The sequence below is a fragment of the Phyllostomus discolor genome, chromosome 4 (genome assembly GCF_004126475.2).
Source record: "Phyllostomus discolor isolate MPI-MPIP mPhyDis1 chromosome 4, mPhyDis1.pri.v3, whole genome shotgun sequence".
NCBI lineage: Eukaryota > Metazoa > Chordata > Mammalia > Chiroptera > Phyllostomidae > Phyllostomus > Phyllostomus discolor.
In genome coordinates, this window is record NC_040906.2 from 110,583,901 (window position 1) to 110,604,789 (window position 20,889).

At 44.5% G+C, this 20,889-nt stretch overlaps 1 protein-coding gene across 1 annotated transcript in view; it reads left to right on the top strand.

The window, feature by feature from the left end:
- The window catches only part of TBC1D22B (TBC1 domain family member 22B), an 87,108-nt gene that overhangs the window by 43,049 nt on the left and 23,170 nt on the right, over positions 1-20,889 (top strand). The window contains exons 9-12 of the mRNA XM_028509093.2: positions 15,632-15,738; positions 16,217-16,292; positions 18,642-18,769; positions 19,058-19,153. Coding sequence (XP_028364894.1) covers positions 15,632-15,738; positions 16,217-16,292; positions 18,642-18,769; positions 19,058-19,153 — 407 coding nt within the window. The remainder of the gene's footprint in view (positions 1-15,631; positions 15,739-16,216; positions 16,293-18,641; positions 18,770-19,057; positions 19,154-20,889) is intronic.

Here is a 20,889-nt window from a genome sequence, read left to right on the forward strand (position 1 = left end):
ATTTGGATGTTGGAATGTTTAAAGATGTCTGGAGGTTCCTAAGCCTGTCCTCATTTTTTTTGAATTCTTGTTCTTCATTCTTTTCTGACTGAATGTTTCTTTCTTCCTTCTGGTCCACACTGTTGATCTGAGTCTCAGTTTCCTTCCCATCACTATTGGTTCTCTGTACATTTTCCTTTATTTTACTTAGTGTAGCCTTCATTTTTTCATCTAATTTGTGACCAAATTCAACCAGTTCTGTGAGCATCCTGATTACCAGTGTTTTGAACTGTGCATCTGATAGGTTGGCTAGCTCTTCGTCACTTAGCTGTATTTTTTCTGGAGCTTTGATCTGTTCTTTCATTTGGGCCATATTTTTTCTCAGCGCACCTGTTACGTACTGAGGGGTGGAGCCTTAGGTGTTCACCAGGGCGGGGCAACCCACATCACTGCATTGTGGCACTGTATGTGGGTAAGGGGTCCAAGAGGGAACAATGACACTTGCTCCCCTCTCTGCCGAATGCGAGTCACTTCCCCCACTTCCCACAAGCAAATTGGTCCCTTCTGGTGCTGATTCCCGTGTGGGTGGGCTTGTGTACATTCTAGGACCCTGTGGGTTTTTCCAGCAAACTCTCCTGTGAGGCTGGGAGTTTCTCCCAGCACCTCAACCCGCACAGGTGTTTTGAATCAGCGATTTGAGGCTTTATTTCCCTGAGCTGGGACCCTGGTTTTCAAGGTCCGTCTCACTCCCCAGTTTCGCCTGGTTTATCTGGGCATGAATGTGGGACCACTCGATCCACCAGCCTCCTTGTGCACAGCACCGTGTTCCACAATCCATGGCCTTGCCCTCCCTGTTCCATCACCTGCTACCTTGCCCTGTGTCCTCTTCACCTGGCTGCCCAACTCTGCCCCTCCTACCAGTCTGGATGAATGTTTCTTCTTTAACTTCTTGGTTGTCGGACTTCCATACAGTTTGATTTTCTGTCAGTTTTGGTTGTTTTTTGTTTTAAAATTGTTGTTGTCCTTCTTTTGGTTGTGTGCGGAGGTACAGTGTGTCTACCTACACCTCCATCTTGGCCGGAAGTCTCTTTTTTCCTTTTTTTAAGATTTTATTTATTTTTAGCGAGAGGGGAAGGGAGAGAGAAAGAAACATCAATGTGGGAAAGAAAAGTCAATTGGTTGCCTCTAGCACATGCCTGAACCAAGGACCGAATCTGCATGTGCCCTGACCAAGAATCAAAAAAGCAACCTTTCACTTTGTGGGATGATGCCCAACCAACTCAGCCACACCAGTCAGGGCTACATTTCGCTTTTTAAATTTCCCTAGTACATTTATTTTCCTGTGTCGTGGGGGTTGAGATTTTAAGTACTGTTCCCGCTGGGTAGTTCATTGTTTCAACGCCATTTATAAATAGTGCATCCTCACACTGCTGTGAAACCCCTCTTCATCATACAACATAAATTCCTTTATTGCATAGCTCTGCTTATTTCTTTCACATTTATATACATTTCTGTGCAAGTACCTCATGGCTTAGATTTTAGAGCTTTATAGTATGTTTTATTATTCCAGGGCTAGTCTCTTCATACCCTTCTAAAAAATTGCCTTTAGAATCAACTTGCCAAATTCAAGAGGTAGGGAACTCTTTAAAATTTTTTATTGAGGTTGAAGTAAATTTATAAACTAAGGTTTGTGGGGAGCTTTCTTGGATAGCAGGTTTATTGAGATGTAATTCACAAACCGTACAACTCACCTGTTTAAAATACAATTCAAGCCCTGGCCAGTGTGGCTCAGTGGGTTGGAGCATCGTCCCGTAAACTGAAGGGATGCAGGTTTGATTCCCAATCAGGGCACCTGCCTGGGTTTCGTATTTGGTCCCAGGTCAGGGAGCATGCTAGAGGCAACAGAATGATGTTTCTCTCTCACATTGATGTTTCTCTCCCTCTCTCTATCTCCCTTCCTTTCCCTCTCTCTAAAATCAATAAGCATGTCCTCAGGTAAGGATAAAAATAAATATATCAGATATTTAAAAGATACAATTTAATAGTTTTCAGTATATCCAATAGAGTCGTGTTGACCCATCACTAAAATCAATTTTAGACATTACCCCTCCCCAGAGAAACCTTGTTACCCCTTAGCCATCAGCACCCAAGTCCCCCTTCCTCTGTACCCCAGGCAAACTGCTAATCTACCTTGTGTGTCTGGATATTGCCTTTTCCGAACTTTTCATAAAAATGGAATCATACAATATGTGGTCTTTGTACCTGGCTTCTTTCACTTTGTATATTTTTATGTTTAATTTACTTTTATTATCAGACTGTTGTCTTTTAAAACATACTCATTACACAGCAGTTCTAACAGGAAAACCTAAGGGTAAGCTCTGACTTAGTCTTTAAAAGACAAATTTGGAATTTAGTATCCTAGTAGATAAATGTTCAGCTCTTAGTATTATTCTTAAAACATAGTACATAGTATTTACTCTATTGAATATTTTATAAGGTAAAGACAGATAAATCCCCCACAAGCCTTATTGGCATTTTAGGATAATGTTAAATTAATTTATTCCTAAGCCTCTGCGATTCTTTGTATCCAAAGTGAGATACTCCATTTGCTGAACAACAGGCCACCTCTTAATATGCACAGTCTGCTAGAGCACACAGGGCATGGATAAGACATTGGGAATGGACACCGAAAGTCTTGGCAAGGCTGATTCAGCCATCTCCAGATGTCTAACCTAAGAGCATGGTTATCAGTCTTTAACTGGAGGAATAACACAAAATAATGATAGCTACAGTTTATTTACATATGAATGCTTACCAGGTGTGGGCTGAAGCCTTGTTAATCATTATTTTATTTAATCCTCAGCAATAATCCTGTGAAGTAGATACTTTCATTATCTCCATTTTATAGGTAAACAAGCTGAGATTAGAGAGGTTAATACTTGCCAAGGTCAGATGGCCTAAAGATTAGCATATGTTTGCATTTCATCCAGCTGTAGCATGTGTCAGCACTTCCTTTTTATTCAGTAATATTTAATTGTATGGATATACCACACTTTATCTGCTCACCAGTTGATGGATGCAAATTAAGTTTCAAAGACACAAAGCATACAGACTTCTCTCCAGCTCCAAGGCCTTTCTTTAACTAGTTACAACATTGTGCTCTTCGAGAATAATTCTCTTGTCTGAGTAATAATCCTTCTTTTATCCCCTTCTCTGATGGTGCCATATCCTACTCAAGGCAGCTACTATAAAAGGTTTTTGATATAATGCTCCCTAGTTCAGGAGACCTCAGGTATTCTTTGCTCAGGGAGTAGGCATCCTGGACAGCTGTCACCAGGCAGCCTTACCCCACCAGCCCCTCTTCCTGAACTGTAGCATGGAGGCTCTGTCCCACTGGAGCTGCGGGACCCATACGCCACCTGGACATTTTTTGGCCTTTCTCCTGCATCCTCCCCCAGCTATTCTCTGTCACCTTTATAAATTAGTACCTGAGCTTGCTTCATGCTTTGTGTCATTTTTTTTGTAAAGTAGTTGAAAACAGATCCAGACTTTCCCCTGAGTTGAGAGAGAAGTTGTCCATACCAGCCTAGACCCCAAGCAGCTTTTTTATCTGCTGAAATCAGCTGCTCATGTAGGAGTATCTCCTCTGTGGATAAGCCCTCTGTGTCTTGGTCCAGGGGTAACAGTGTACAATCTCTGGACTATGATCTCTGAGACTGCAGAATACCTCTAGTCTCTAATCTCCAAAATCTCTGGGTTTAGCTATTATTATTATAGATTTATGTAATTTTATTAGAGAGAGGGGGAGGGGAGAAAAGGAGAGAAGTATTGATGTGAGAGAAAAACATCATTTGGTTTGCCTCTCATACATACCTGGTACATACATACCAAACCTGATCCTAGCATGTGCCCTGACCAGGAATCAAACCAGTGACATTTCGCTTTGCAGGACAATGCCCAACCACCGAGCCACACCCACCAGGGCTTAGACAATGTTACTGATCCAGCTCTGAACACATTGAGGTCAAATGTAATTGATAGTGAGGTCATCACTAAAATAAACTGCTGATCAGCAACTACTTAAGTGATACATATGAGGAAATCATGTAAAAGAGTAAGTCTCAGGACATGTCCTATTTTCAAAAAAAGAGTGGTGTCTGGTGATTTCTTTCATCACCAGTGAAGCACTAGTATCAAGTAACTCCCCCTTTTCTGCACGTAGCAGTACAGCAGGACTTTCATGTCAGGTTCTATTTAGAGCCAGAACAGCACCGGAACTCTCCAAAGGGAGGACTTTCCCACACATCTGACTCATGCATCCAGTTCCCTGTGTGACTTGTCCATTTCTCATAGATGATCAGTAAGGAAAGGCTGCATATAACAAGGAATCCCAAATACCTTAAGTATCTTAAGCAAGAGAAAAAAGCTTATTTCTCTCAACATTAAAACTCCAGAGGTAAGTAGTAGAAGGCTTGTATTGTGCTCCCAGATATCAGGGGCCCAGGCTCCTTCCTGTCACTGTTCTACCCTTCTCAGCACATGGCTTCCTTCTTGTGATCCAACATAGCTGTGAGTTCTAGCCATCACAGCTATATTCCAGCAGGTGAGGAGGAGGACAGGGAGAAGGGTATACTCCTTCCATGTAAGGACACTCCCCAAATACCTGATGCTAGGGTTCAAATCTCTTTTGTCAGAACTTAGTCTTAATGGCCATTACTGCCTGCAAGTGAGGCTGGAAAACAGTTTGTATCCCAGGTGGCCAGTACCCATAGGGGCCCTGTCACCAAGAAGGAAGGGGGAATAGTCATTTGTAGACAACTGGTAGTCCTTGCTACCATGTGGCCCCGGAGACTCATTGTTTGACTGACTACTCTCCTCCCCACTGCCAGCTACCTCTTTGCCTCAGATAGCAGCATTTCCTGTCACTTAATGTTAAGAATGCTTCATGACGCCTTTTTCTCACTCTTCCATATCCAGTCAATTACAAAGCTCTGGTGATTTTATGTCCTAAATATTTCTTGAATCTGTTCCCCTCTCCATCCTATGACTGCCTTAGGTCAGGCCTGAGTTGCTGAAATTGCCAAGAGTGTTTTCCCATCTCCGGTTTCATCCCCTTCAAGCCCATCTTCCACACCATTTAAACACAGACCTGCCCATGCAGCTCCTCTGCCTGAAACCCTTCAGTAGCATCTCATCACCTGCAGGTTAAAATGTCCAGGTTCTCTAGCTTGTTGTGTAATACCCTGGGTGATCTTTGCCCTGCATCACCCCTTAAACTCAGCAACCTGGTGTTGACATTTTTAATCAAAAGCCTTGTTCTGCACCATCCTTTTATCCCCTAGACTAATCCTTATGCATCCTTTAAGACTCCCCTTCTTCCTGGAAGCCTTCCCTGAGACCTCCCCCTAACCCATGCCACCCCAGCAGTACTGCTTCCATAACCCTGTACATTTTGTCTATAGCACTTTACTGTAATACACATTTCTGTGTTTCCCTTCCTGCCCTTTGCCACCAAACTGTATGATTCTTTGAGACCAGAGACAATTTTAAACATCTTTATATTCCCAGCACCTTCAACTTGGTATCGAAAATACACTTTCCATACATCTAGATAAATGAAAGAATGAAAAGTTTATGATAATGTCACAAGATATCCAGAAATGAGTATGGCTTTACTGTGCTTGGCCACTGGAGGGCAGTGAATTACATACTGTGTTCTGATACTGTGCTGAGGTAGCCAAAAGGTCTATCTCTTCTGAGGGATGGAGATTGAGAACCACCATTCCTCAGCAAGTATTTATCTGGCACTGCTCTAGGCACTGGGGATACAACCACAAACAGAATAGGCAAAAATCTGTGCCTTTTACTTCTAGTTATTCAAGGAAAATGAAAGCTTATCCTCCCTAAAAGGCTGTGCAAGAATGTTCATATAGACAAAAATTGTAAACAACCTAAATATCTGTTAACAGGAGAATGGATAATCATGCAGTGGAAAGGTACTGAACTATAAGAAAGGACAAATTACTGATAAAGGCAACAACGTTGAAGAAACCACTTCAAAAACCATTTATGTTGAGGAACTTCTGGCCAAGATGGAGGCATAGGAAGATAAAATGCTTCACCTCATTGCACAGCCAAAAGAAGGATAACAACCAATTTAAAAACAAAAAACAACCAGAACTGTCAGAAAATAGAACTGTATGGAAGTTTGACAACCAAGACTTAATGAACAAACGTTCATCCAGACTGGTAGGAGGGGTGGAGACAGGCAGCCAGGGTGGTGAGGTGGTGACTGGCGGACCAGGCAGTCCTACATTTGCATGCATATAAAAACCAGGAAGAACAACTGGTTTTTTGGGCACAAGACAGACCATATAACCCAGGATTCCAACAGCGGGAAAATAAAGCCTCAGAACTTCTGGCTGTAAAAACCTGTGGAGGTTGCGGCACCAGAAGAAACTGCCAGTTACTCGGAGTTCATTGGAGGGGCAGGGCCCATAGAGTCCTAGAATGTATACAAGCCCAGCCATCCAGGATTCAGCACCAGGGCAGCACCTGGAAGGGCACCAGTCGCTTGAGGAAGCAGAGGAAGTGTCTGAAAGCGGATCAAGAGCCGAGCAAGCAGCATTGTTTCCTCTCTGACCCCTCCTTATAACCTCTGGCTGTAAAAATCTGTGGTGGTTGCAGCACTGGAAGTAACTGCCAGTCTCAGGAGAATTAGTTTGAGGGGCCCACAGGGTCCTAGAATGTACATAAGCCCACCACTCAGAGAATCAGCACCTAGAAGGGTGCCAGTCACTTGGGGGAAATGGGAAGTGACTCAAAGTCCACCGAGAGCTGAGCAAGTGGCAGGAGACCCTGTGACCCCCCCCTCTGTGACCCCCCCCCCCACATATAGCACCACAACACAGGGAAGTGGGTTGCCCCGCCCTGGCAAATACCTAAGGCTCCGTCCCTTACAATGTAACAGGTGTGCCAAAACAAAGAAATATGGCCCAGGTGAATGAACAGATCAGAACTCCAGAAAAAGAACTAAGTGCTGAGGAGATAGTCAACCTGATCAGATGCAGAGTTCAAAACACTGGTAATCAGGATGCTCACAGAAATTATTGAGTTCAGATGCACAATAGAGGAAGAAGTGAAGGCTATGCAAAATGAAGTAAAGGAAAATGCACAGGGAACCAATAGTGTTGGGAAGGAAGCCAGGACTCAAATCAATGATTTGGAACAAAAGGAAGAAATAAACATTCAACTGGAACAGAGTGAAGAAACAAGAATTCAAAAAAATGAAGACAGGCTTAAGAACCTCTGGGACAACTTTAAACATATCAACATCTAAATCATAGGGGTCCCAGAACGAGAAGAGGAAGAGCAAGAAATTGAAAACTTACTTGAAAAAATAATGAAAGAAAACTTCCACAATTTGGCAAAGAAAATAGACTTCCAGGAAGTCCAGGAAGCTCAAGAGAGTCCCAGAGAACTTGGACCCAAAGAGGGCCACACCGAGACACATCATAATTAAAATACCAAAAGTTAAAGATAAAGAGAGAATCTTAAAAGCAGCAAGAAATAAGGGGACAGTCACCTACAAAGGAGTACCCATAAGACTGTCAGTTGATTTCTCAAAAGAAACCTTCAGGCAATAAGGGGCTGGAAAGAAGTATTCCAAGTCATGGACCTACATCCAAAATTACCCAGCAAAGCTATCATTTAGAATGGGAGGGCAAATAATGTGCTTCCTAGACAAGGTAAAGCTAAAGTTCATCATCACCAAGTCCTTATATATGAAATGTTAAAGGGACTTACCTAAGAAAAAAATCAAAACTATGGACAGTAAAATGACAACAAACTCAACTATCAACAACCTAAAAACAAACAAACAAACTCAGCAAATGACTAGAACAGGAACAGAATCACAGAAATGGAGATGACATGGAGGGTTATCAGCAGGGAGGCGGAAGAGGGAGAATGGGGGAAAAGTTACAGGGAATAAGAAGCAAAAATGGTAGGTACAAAATAGATAGGTGGAGTTTAAGAATAGTATAGGAAATGGAGAAACCAAAGAACTTACATGTGTGACCCATGGACATGAACTAAGGAGGGGGGGATTCCTGGAGGGAATGAGCATACCAGGTGGAAGGGGATAAAGGGGAGAAAAAAATGGGATAACTATAATAGCATAGTCAATAAAATATACTTAAAAATAAAATGTTTATAAATGAGCAAAGGAATTGAAAAGTAAAATTAAAAGATTTTTAAAAAACATGTTGAAGAAAAATTACACATTGTATGATTTCATTTAAGTAGAGTTTTAAAAATAATGTATGGCAATAGAAATCAGAACGATGGTTGACTCTGATGGAGATTGACTGGAAAGAGGCATGGAAACTTTCTGGGTTGTTAGATATGTTCTCTGTTTGGACTGGGGCCTATTTTTGCACAGATGTATACATGTGTTGAAACGACTGTGCACTTACGTGTAGTCAGCTATAAATTATATGTAAAAAGAAATCCCTTTCCTACAGCTTAAATTCTGATGAGCAGAAACAGACAATAAGTAGAAAAACAGGCATTTGTTGGATTGTGATAAGTGCTATGGAGAAAAAGGAAGCAGGAAAGGACAGAGATGTGCCTTGTTGGCAAGAGTGGGAATGGGAGCAGGTTTTTGACAGGGTGGTAAGCCGAGGTCATCATGAGAAGACGATGTGTGAGCAGAGCCCTGACACAGTCAAGGGGGCAGGCCATGCAGTTAGCTTTACATGCCCAGATACCAAGGCCCCGCTGCCATGTCTGCTCCTGGGCTGCATGCTCCAGCTCCATGCTCTCAGTTGCTAGGTGGCTTCATTCTTCACTCACATTGGACTCTGCATGTGGTATCTGCCCTGCTCATCCTGTTCTTCCTTGTCTGATGAGGTGTGGAGACCAGAGATGAACCTGGACAAACTAATGGTGGGATTTCATTATTGTCTTGAGAGGACATTTCTTTTTGCTTTTTAAAATGTAAACTTTAGCCCTGGCTGCTGTGGCTCAGTTGGTTGGAGCATCCTCCCATAAACTGAAAGGTCATGCAGTTTTATTCCCAGTCAGGGCACATGCCGGGGTTGCAGGTTCTGTCCCTGGGTCTGGGCATGTATGAGAGGCAACCAATCAATGTTTCTCTGTCACATTGATCTCTCTCTCTCTCTCTCTCTCGCTCTCGCTCTCTCTTCCTCCCTCTTCCTCCCCACCCCTCTCTCTAAAATCAATAAGCATGTCCTTGGGTAAGGATAAAAAAATGTATACTTTACATTGAAACATAACATATTTTTAAAAGATTTTATTTATTTTCAGAGAGAGAGAAAGGGAGGGAGAAAGAGAGGGAGAGAAACATCAATGATGTGTGTGGAGAAACATTGATTGGTTGCCTCTCACATGTCCCCAACTGGGGACCTGGCCTGCAACCCAGGTGCGTGCCTGACTCTTGACTGGGAATCAATCCAGTGACCCTTTGGTTCACAGGCCATCACTCAATGCATTGAGCCATATCAGGGTGAAATATAACATATATTTTTGAAAGTACGTATATCATAGATGCACAGCTTGGTAAATTTCCCCTAAATAACTAGTGCCTGTATCAGGGTATGGAACATTCCCAGTACTGTAGAAGTCCCTTGGGTTCCTTTCTAGTGCCCCTCACCCCTGCCCCAGCAAGGGTAACTACTGCACTGACTTCTAACACCTCAGTTAGTTTTACCTGTCTCTAAACTGTATATAAAATGAATCACATAGTAAGGCTACTTCATTTTCCATTTTAATACTTTGGTTTGGAGGGAATTGGTGAGTGGAGCTGATGCTGAATACTTTAGCACTCACTCTATTTGGGACTCTAACCCTTTCCTCAAGATGCCCCCTGGCCCTGTCTTCACCAATGAGGCAGCCTCATATGTGACAGGCTGAGTATTTGAGGCCCTTCCCAGAAGTAGACACGTATGTGGAGACAGCCCAGAGTGCTGAGCGAGCCATATTCAGCTGACACTTCTGAGAATAGTGTGCATTTGCTGGGATATTCAGTGCTGTATTTCCTATCATGTAGGAGGTAAGTTATCCAAAGTCAATTTGTGGCTTGTCATCCCTGAGATGGGACCTAGCCTGCCCTCTCCCTGGCTCGTGGCACAAGTGGCATGTGCATGTGTGCTCACTCTCATCTGACCCCAAGAATAAGTGAGAAATTATAACAGGAGAAACTAGGTAGCCATGTATTCAAGATGTTTGACCCTGCACGAGGAGCCTCTGGGCAGCTGACATTGGCATTGGGGGACCTGGACTTCCCAGAGCTTGTTCACATACATGCTGCCTGTCTCTGTGGGTGGTCTTTGGGCACGTCCTAGAAGGTTAAGTGTGTGCTGGACCCCCCCCTTCCCTTGCTTTCATAACTTGAATACTCACAGAGTTTGGTCTCATATAATCTGGGGTCCTACAGCCAGCAGTGCCATGAGATCAAGTTAACCAGCAGCCACTAATGTTTGCTAAGTAAAAGTAATACAGAAATCTGTGGAAAATAGAGAAAATTTTCTGGTTTGTTGGTTTTTAAAATTACTTTTACCCAGGTATCATGACATCCATAATACCCAGGGTACTCCACACTGGGTAGCGTATAGCCAGAGTTCATGCGTCATTCCGAGTTACTATTTAGCTTTTGGGTTACTACCCTGATGAACAGGCACAGTGTCAGGAAGGGCTCCATGGTCAGCTGCTTCTCTGTGTCTTTAAAACAGTAGGTCTTCCACACAGTTACAACATTTACCCTCTAGGTCTCTGCTCTGCAGGAATCTCAGAAGAAGTCTCTCCTTGGACGTCGTCCCCTCCTCCCCGGAGAGACCAGCGCTGCTACTCTCCCTTCTCTGTGTGGTGGTTTCACTTTCCTGGGGTTAGCTGAGTGGCCCCTCTGTGCTCTCCACACTAAGGTTTTCAATGGTGTCCTTGTCTCAGCTGCTGCCATCAAGTACCTGCCTAGTACTGCCAAGTACTAAGTGAATAATTTCCAACAATATATTTTTATGGCACTTGAACCACTCAACTATTACATACAGGCAATTAGATGAATTCCTCAATGCTTTTCTTAAAAAACTGTTTTGGATGAAAAATTTAAGTTTCTGTTTTATGAGGTTCTTTAGATGTGTGGCTGAAAAAATTGTATTTTCCTTTTCTCAATTAGTTTACTTTAGTGATCAGAAAATATATAAGGTATTCTTATGAGTTTACTTAAAAGAAAGAAAAAGACAGGAACCAAATAAGCCAGAGGCTTTGGATAAGAGACAGCCATCTGCAATCTGGTGCCTGGAACCCTGTCATGCCTTCGGTCAGGCTGTCTTTCTGACCCAGCAAATCTGGGAAATGTCACGAGCAATGAATGGACAAGTAACTCTTGTCAGTTTAAGCAAAGCCCTAAGCCGTGGAGGAGTTCTTCAGGCACATGTGAGGCTGATTTTAGGCCCAGGACTTGCAGTTCTCCAAAAAAAATAAACAGTTGACATGAGCCACGACTCAAGGACATTTTATCAGCTTATGAATGGGCATGTTTCTGTCAAACCCAGAGTAGGCAATTTTATTTTTATAAGGAGCTTTGGATTTTCTCTTTTTAGATGCTTTGCCTCCTAAAATAGCCATAAAATATCCCTTAAAACCTTTCCCTCCAGCCGGAATCCTTGGCTGCTGCATGTCTGTAGGGACAACTGAAGGGACAATGTCCTCATTCGAGACTATGTTCCTGGCATGGCTTCCCATCCCAGCTCAATTATATGTTGAATTTTCTCAAGTGGGACATTTAATGATCCTTCTGAACAGACTGTTTATGATGAATGAAGCCCTTCACAGAGCATTTGGGCCTCCCTATCTCTGCTGCTTTCTGCTGGGGCACTCAGCTCACAGTGTTTTTACTAAATGTGTGAATTTTGTCCTCTCATCAGGCAGAACACTAGAACTAAACTCTCTCCCCAATCTGAAGTACTGGTAAACTGTTCCCTTAACTGTGACAGCAAGGACAGGCCTGGCACTAGGGCAGAACATAGGGAAAAAAGAGCCCCCAAATAGATGCCCCCTAAGAGGGCTTGGCATCTTGTCTCTTGGTCTCCTCCTCCCTGGACAGGCAGCTGAATGTCTGAAGTTGGCACAATTGCTGAGAGTGGCATCTTACCAACTTAAGTCCCCACATTGTTAAATCTTCTCCGTAAGACCAAATGGTGGAAATGGAAACTTTAAAAATTTTTAAGGTATGTTCTGGAATTATGTTAGGTTTGGCTGCAAATAGCAGGGATCCAAAATAACTGAGGCTCTGAAAGCAACCAGTCAACAAGCAAGAAAAGCAAACAAAAACTCAAGCACAGAGAACAGTGTGGTGGTTACCGGAGGGAATGGTGATGGGAGGCAGTAAAGGGTAAAGGGGGTCAAATATATGGTGATGGAAGATTTGACTTTGTGGGGTGGGCACACAATGCAATATACATATCATGTATCATAGAAATGTACATTTGCAACCTATCTAATCTTATTAACCAATGTCATCACAGTACATTTAATTTAAAAAATGGGCTGAAACAGGACAGGAGTTTATTATTCCTCATTTAATAACAATAATACTAGCTGATATTTGCATGATGCTTATTTTGTGCCAAGCACTGTTAGCATTTTTATATATTAACTTGTTTAACCCATATCCTATCCTATGACACTGGTTGGAAATCACCACTTTAACAGATGAGGAATTGAGGCTCAGAAGGTAGAGTGATTTGCCCAAAGCCACATAGCTAGTGATTGAGGGAGTCAGGATTTGAGCTACACAGTCTGGCTCCAGAGTCTGTTCTTTTAATCACATGCTATTGTGTCTGACAAAAAGCCGTAGGTTGCCAGGTCTCATATGGCAGCTGTGTCCCCTGTTGTTCTCGGGGACCCAAGCTCTTTGTTACTCTGCTACATGTGGTTTCCATTTGCAGTGACATTTCCACTACAATGTTCTGGAACTGTAGAATGCCTACGGTGGAAAAGACCCTTCAAGTGATTGTGGAGCCCTGGAGCTTCCTCTGGGCACGAGAGTGAGTGGTGGGAGTGGTTTTGGCTCTGAGACTGCCTCGTGGGTTTCACTTTTTTCTGACAAGGCTGTTTCCTTGTCAGAAGAGGGAGCATCTCCGTTGGTTCGTGTGAGCAGCTATGCTCGCTAGAAAGGAAATGGCATTATTTCCTCAAGCACTGCCGTGAGCCTGGACCTGGCAGTACCTGTGACCCAGAGCAGTTCTTGTACTGGAGGAAAGGAAAGTTTTCTCGAGGCATGTTTGGAGGCACCTGGGGATCTGTGCCTGTGAAACAGATATGTGAATTGGGGGGGCAGGTGAGTACCCTGGGGCAGTGGACTACAGATATGTACAGCCACACGCAAGGACCTTAGAAGAAAGGACCAAGCAAGAAGAAAAAGAAAGTTCTGAGCTGGATGGGTATTACAGCTTACTATCACTTAACTAAATTAATAGTACATATATGGCCACCCCCTAGAAAACACTACATAGTAAGTGTTTAAGTTAGGAAAAAAGAAAGATGATATTTCTAGAAAGGTTTTTTTTTCCCCTCAATGTAGTTTCTCAAATGGACCTTTATATATTATCTGAAGTCTTAGTTTCTGCAAGCTTTGTGTTTTAGAAAAACTGCTTTATTCTTTTTTGTGCGTGATAAAAGGCAGGTGTTGTCAATTATAGCTTTTTATCTAAAATAATTACATTTTCCCCCTGACTATAAAAATTATGCTTATTGTAGAAATTTTGAAAAGTCTAATAAAGCTTAGAGAGAATAAAAATCCTTTATCCCTACCACTTGAGGAACAAGCCCAGGTTTATATCTAAACCTTATGATATATTTCATCTTTCCACTGCGCTTATGTAAACACACATACATACAGTAGCTGAGACTGTACCGCGAATAATTGTGAACCTTGTTTTTTCCCTTCACACAGTGATATACTTTCCCATGTTACAAATTCCTAATAAACTACATCTAGAACTATATTGTACCTACTGTGTGCCAGGCCCCGTTGGTAGCATTTTACATGTATTAACATGTATTTACTTGTGTCTGTACTTCAAGCTGGACTTCTAGGTTGTTTCCAGGGTCATAGCTTTTCTAATAAAACATCCCCCCTTCCCTAAAAGGGTTTTTACAGCCCTTGATGTCCATTTAAAAATGTTATTTATACAAGAGGAAAATCTGAGAGTTGTTATTACATGTTATCTCAAGGAGGTTCAGTTGTAGGTCTTGATAATAATTCTCATAAATGAAAGGGCTGGATTCTGAATACATTTTGTTGGATGCCTGTGTCTGTCTGCAGCACCAGGGACTGCAGTAAATTTCTTGTTTTCAAAACAGGGCATATGGGTCTTGGGAGAGAAGCCACCTTTGGTGCAGAACTCAAGGGCCTAAATGTTTCCTTGTGTGGCCTCTGACAGACATACAGGAGCCTGTGGGTTGGGATGGCCTGTCTTGTCGGGCAAGGAGAGCCTTTCTTAGTACATCTGCTTCTCTGCAGCAGGACGGAAACACCACATGGCCTTCCTTCTCCAAGTGTCTTGAGGACTCCTTATATTCTCCCCACTGGGGTCTCAGACCAGACAGATGACTTCTCACTCCTATTACTTGGTCCACACCAAGTAATTTCCGTGAGAGCTAATAGATGGTCCTTTTTAAAAGAGGTCCCATGTCCTAACTGGTGTGGCTCAGTGGGTTGGGCGTCATCCCACAAAGCGAAAGGTCGCTGGTTCAGTTCCCAGTCTGGGCACATGCCTGGGTTGTGTGTTCAGTCCCCCGTCAGGGTGTGTGCAAGAGGCGACCGATAGATGTTCCTGTCTCACATCAATGTTTCTCTCCCTCTCTCTCTCTCCCCCCCTTACCCTAAGCGTATTTACTCAATGGAGAATTTCTTACAGCTTCTCAAATATTTTTGTTGGCTATGCCCTTTGTGAATCTCCAAGGTGAGGATATATAATGTGGCATTTCTCAACCATGTTTGTCTGTGGAACCCCTTTTTTCTTGAGTATCCTCTAGGATTATGTTTTACACAGCCCATCCTGAGAACTACCAACTCATTGAAAATAAAATTAGTAGCTACCACAGGTTTGGGCTGCCTTCCTTCTCACACTCATCACTTCTGAGTGGGGAGGCCTTGGGTCTGCCTACTCAGAATTGGGGGATCCTGCCTTTAAAAATGAGCTATGGGGGCTATTTGATCCCAGTTGCTCTCACTACATATGAGTATGCTACACAGCTCACTGAATTTCTGAAGTCAAATAATTTTTCCAGACCTTGTTCAGGGGCCTGGGTGTATAGCTCATTGAACATGAGGCCTGAAGTGTCTTTTTCTAAAATGGAATGAACAAATGCAGGGGAAGAGAAAGATATTTTGGACCCAGCAGACTTGGTGTGAGGAATGGCCTGTTCAGTGTTGTAATGAGATCATCAAGAACTCCCCTGGGTTTCACTTGCCCACCTGCCAAGGGGAGGAGGGCAGGCCCTGTCCTCGGCATCAGGTTAGCCTGGCTCTGTCCTTGCCCAAAGGGCCCCAGTGAAGATACTAGACTCTGTCTTTCTCCATTGTCCAGAGAAGACCTCTGGACCTTCTTCACCTTTTCTTTTACAGAAGAGGATGTGGAGAACTTCGATGTGACCAATTTGTCTCAGGACATGCTGCGAAGCATTGAAGCCGACAGCTTTTGGTGCATGAGCAAACTGCTGGATGGCATCCAGGTGAGCAGGTTCTGCCCGTGTGGGTCACCTGGGTTCACCGGGCTTCCTGTGGGCCTTTTGGGTTCCTTACTGCTCTTCTGCATCAGACACCCCCCCACCCCCACCTCACCTGGCATGGCACCTCCCCTTGTTATCCATCCATCTTTACCTCTTTCATTAGCTTAAAGTTTTCAAAAAGCAATGGTCTAGCGTCCCCTGGAGTCTCAGACAGTGTCCATGTTGCCCTGGCTTTGACATCAGAGCATATTCCTTCCTTCCACTGTGCACCAGGGCCGTGTCATTCGCCTTTGCCGAGGACAGCTTTGCTCTGTTAGGCTTCCCCACACTCGGGTGTTCTGGAGATTCCTTCGTTCCACCAAATACTGGCACTGGCTTTGGAAAAACAGCTGGTGTTTTTAAACATGTTTCTGTGAACTTGAGGAGTGGTAGCATGACTGTTCTGAGTCCCTGTTTATTCTGGGCTCTGTTTCATTGTCAGGATAACTACACCTTTGCACAACCAGGGATCCAGAAGAAGGTCAAGGCGCTGGAAGAGCTTGTCAGCCGGATTGATGGTAGGTTCAGAGGACTGGGAGTTCTCTACCCATAGCACAGTATGATTCCAATGCAAGCGGGTGATTCTATGGGTGCCCCCCTCAGCCCTCCTCCCAGCTGTGACCCTTTCTGATTTACTCTGTGCTGTTGGTGGCACCAGCATCCTTTCAAATTGCAACAGGAAGTTGAGGTAAGAACTCAGCTGTTATTTCAAATTCTTTTATCTGCTTAGTTTTCTGTCACCAAGTTCTATCAATTCTCCTTCAGCATCTCTCCTCAAATTCACCCTCCCTGCTCCATTTCCCTAGCCACTGCTCTGGGCCAGCCATTGCCTGCTCTAAACCTTTCCTCTTCCAACCTTCTATCACATGACAGCATCTTTCTTGAGCATTGTTCTGGTTGAATTCCCCTTCTGTAGTCTGACCTTGTCTTCATGTGGTGATAAAACTCAGGACTCCTGGGCTTGACACAAGGTCCTCAAGTCTGGCTGATACCCCAGTAGGACCTCCCATAGCTACTGTGACCTGTTTGGGTGGCTTTTCCTGAAGCAGAATGTCTTTGAGTAACAGGAGCCTTATAGTAATTCCTTAGCTGTGGCTTAGAATCATGGGACGTTAGAATTAAAAGGCAGCTCAGAGCCAAAGAGCTCACACACATGATCCATGGACATGAACAATGAAGATTGCCTGAGGGAGTGAGGGGTGCTGGGTGGAGGGGGGTGGGGGGTTGCTCAGGACAACTGCAATAGCATAATCAACAAGGCATAATTAATTTTTTAAAAAAGGCAACTCAGGAAGCCTGCTAGTGAATGACGAAGAAACTGAGGCCCGGGGAGAGAAGTCAGAGTTAGGTTTTATCAAGAACACATAGAACCAAACAGTGAGGTCTGTTACGTGGCAGCAGCAGCAGCACCAGTGAAGCTGTAAAGCTTCCTCAGGACTTCGCCAGTTACTACACCAACTACTAAATCTCGTTTCCTGGCTTTCCCAGTCAGGGGCTTTCTGCTTTGCCGAAGCATTGCCTTCCGTCCCACACAGAATTGTGTATCTTTCTCTCTTCTTCCCCAGGTTTTTTTCCCATGAAAACCTCCCCCAATTTGTTCCTCTCACTTAAGCTTCTTTTTATGACTTAGGATTTCAGTCTTCCGTGTTCATTTGCTTATTTTCCGTTGTTTTCTCTACATAATATGTGGCATGTTTCTCTCTTATCACTCTGACCAGCTGTTAGCCCCAGGGCAGGGCAGGGCCCTGTCTCTGTGTCCCCCACCTGGATTCTGGCGCTGGGCGCCTGCCACCAGAGGTGGCTGCTGAGCCGGCTGTCGGGCCGAGGCTGCGGTTCCTGCCGCTGGCCGCCCTCGCCTGGTTTTCTCTGCCCTCACTCGTGCCTGGTAAAAAAGGCCTAGTGCTTAGGAAAGTGGAGCTTGAAGTATATATACCTTTATCCTTTGAATTATAGAAGTAATACTTACTACAGAAATTTAAACAGTTCAGAAAACACAAAATAAAAAGTAAAAATTCTCCCCCCTTTCTTAAATTCTACCCACCAGAAGTAAACCGTGTTAATAATTACTCCTTCAAAATTGTATTAAGTATTTACCACATGCCAGGTGCTGTTGTAAGTACTTTTATTTTGTCATTTTATCTTCTCTCAAACCCTCCAAGGTATGAGCGATTATCCCCATTTATAGATTGGGAACTGAGGAGGATAGTGATGTAAAAAATTCTATTAAAAGTCAAAAAAATTCTATTAAGTATTATTTGAAGGACTGTCTTGTAGAACAGGGGTCAGGTTTGATTTGGAGTTTTTCTAGAATGGTACACAAACACCAAGGGGTGGGAGTTAGGGGAGATGGTTTCTGTTGAACACGGTGAAACGCTTTTCTGGTGAATCACTTAATACTTTGGTGGGAGAGGCTGCCCTTGAGTGGAGTCGGTGAACCTCTTTCAGCTGGCAGGGTTTAAGCCCCTACCGGCTGCCATCTGTGGGGGCTGCTGAGGAGGAAATCCTCACTGGCAGGAGGGTGGCCAAGGTGACCCTGTGTTCTTTCCCATTCTGGCTCCTTCTCTGATGAGTAATAAGATCAGGCAGCCAAGGGAACCTTATGTCTCTGGTTTGTGGCTGGAGCAGCCCTGCGAAGGAAGAGACACCAAGACCATGACTCCGTGATGCGAAAGTAGTTCTGTGTGCAGTGTTGCTGTGACGTGGGGGAATCAAACATGCGGGACAGTCAGTGCTGGTGCGGCCCCCTCCGTCTGGCTTCCTGGGGTTAGAGGGGAAGAAATGGAAACTGCCTTTTTGGCTCATGTGACTTTTTCAGGGCCTGATCCCCCAGGTTGTGCTCCCGGTGCCAGTGACACTTCCTGTTTCAGAGCAGGTACATAATCACTTCAGGAGGTACGAGGTTGAATACCTACAGTTTGCCTTTCGTTGGATGAACAACCTGCTCATGCGGGAGCTTCCCCTTCGCTGCACCATCCGCCTGTGGGACACGTACCAGGTATGAAGAGTTCCCTGTCCTCCACTTGCAAGGCTGTCCCTAGGGTGCCCACTCCCTGCCCTGGTGGGGAGTGTAGCTGCTTGAAGTTCCCCTGCCTCCTTTCTGCATCTGTGTCTGCCTTGGCCTCAGGGGCAAGGCCTCTGCTCAGTCTTCCTCGACCTCTGTTTGCCCTGCTATGAAAGGGCTGCTGTGCCGCATTCCCATCTTGCAAATGGATTGGACCCAAGAGGACTAGAGCCAGCTGCTGGTCAGGGCTTGGAGACCTAACTCTGTTCTTTGCTTTCCCAGTCTGAACCAGAAGGGTTCTCCCACTTCCATCTCTACGTGTGTGCAGCTTTCCTGATCAAGTGGAGAAAAGAAATCTTGGATGAGGAGGACTTCCAGGTGAGTGGACAGGAGCTCAGCCTGGACTGGAGCTGGGCAGCAGAATGGGAGCTGTCTGATTGGTGGACTGAACAGACAGAAGGTGCCACAGCAGGTCCCTGGCTTGGAAGAGGGAAGGAGAAGGGGTGTTCAGAAAAGGTTGCCACTCTCAGTTGGCAGGCAGTCCTAGGAGGCCAGAGCTCTTCGGTGTGAAAGGGTCTTAGTGCCTGACAGGCTGCTGCATTCCTGCTGGGCAGCCCTGAGAGACCTCTCATTCACTGACAAGCATGTTTTTCAGTGCTACATGCTAGGCACTGTTGAAGGCCTAGGATATATTTGAGAGTAAAACAAACATCTCTGTTCTCATAGAGCTTACATACCGTTGAATAGTTGGAAAGAGATTTATAATAAGCAAAAGTATAGTAAATTAAAAAGAATGTGGCAGGGTGATAAGAACATATTTCTAATGTAGAGCAGGATAAAGGGATTATTAGGTGGTAGGGAAGGGGTAGGTTGCAATTTCAAATGAAGTGATCACAGTAGGGTCACCGAGGTGACATTTGAGCAAAGGGCTTGGGGAAGGGGAAGGAGCCAACCACATGGTCATCTGGGGAAGAGGCCAGGCAGAGGGACCAGCCAGAGCAAAGGCGTTAAAGCAGCAGAGCTCCTGCTGTTTAGGGAAGCAGGATGGGGGCCCAGTGTGTCCTGGAGCAGAGTGGCTCCAGGTGAGAGTCGGGAGAGGTCAGGCCAGAAAACTCACAGAGGACGTTGGGGACCACTAGAAGTACTTTGACCTTTTCTCTGAGTAGAAGGGGGGCTTTGTTAAACAGTGTCTTGAACAGAGGAGGGACACTATCTGATATTTTTAAAGGATCACTCGCTTCTCTGGGGTGGGCAAGTGTGAAATCAGGGGGACCACCCAGGAACTACTGTAGTCCTCCAGGTGAGACAGGAGAGTGGCTTTGAACCTGGATGTTGCAGTAGAGGTGTGACTACTGGCTAGATCTTGATATATTTTGTAAGCAGAGCCAAGAGGAAGTCCTTCTGATTTGGGTGTAAAGCATAACAGAAAGAGATGAGTCAGGGTGACTTCACAGTTTATGAGAAGGCTGCAGGAGGAGCAGGTTCACAGAGGAAAATCTGGAGTCCAGTTTTGGGCTTGTTGAATTTTAACTACCATTAGACATCCAGATAGAGAGGTAGGGTAGACAGATAAATCTCAGGAGTCTGAAGTTGAAAGAGGTCTGGACTGGACATATATGTTTAGGAGCCTTTAACTATTGCTCCTTAAAGCTAAGATAGTGGATGAGATCCCTAAGGAAGTGAGTGCAGAGGAGAGACGAGGACCAGGCAGAAGAGATAGTCGGAGCAGAGGGAGCAGGGGGATGACCTTCGAGTGCAGCATCCTGGAAGCCTCAGGGGATGAATGGCGCGTGTTAGGTGGTGGAATGCCAGGCAGCTGCTCCCGGAGGCTGGGACAGGGAAATGGAAATGGGTCTGAGGAGAAGATGCCAGGCTCTGTAGTCTGCAGAGAGAAAGGCCTGCAGGCTGTTCACAGTCATTATCTCTGGGGGTGTTAGTGAGCTTTTGTTTTCTGATTGTACATTTCTGAACTAAGGGTGGTTTTTTCCAAGTGGGCATCTATTTTTTTTTTTTATTTGAAAGCAGGGGGAAGAAAGCCAGAGAAGGCTGAGTGTCTTCCTAAGGTCTAATTAATAACATAAGTGTCCCTCAAGAACAGCAGCCTCTCTATGTGA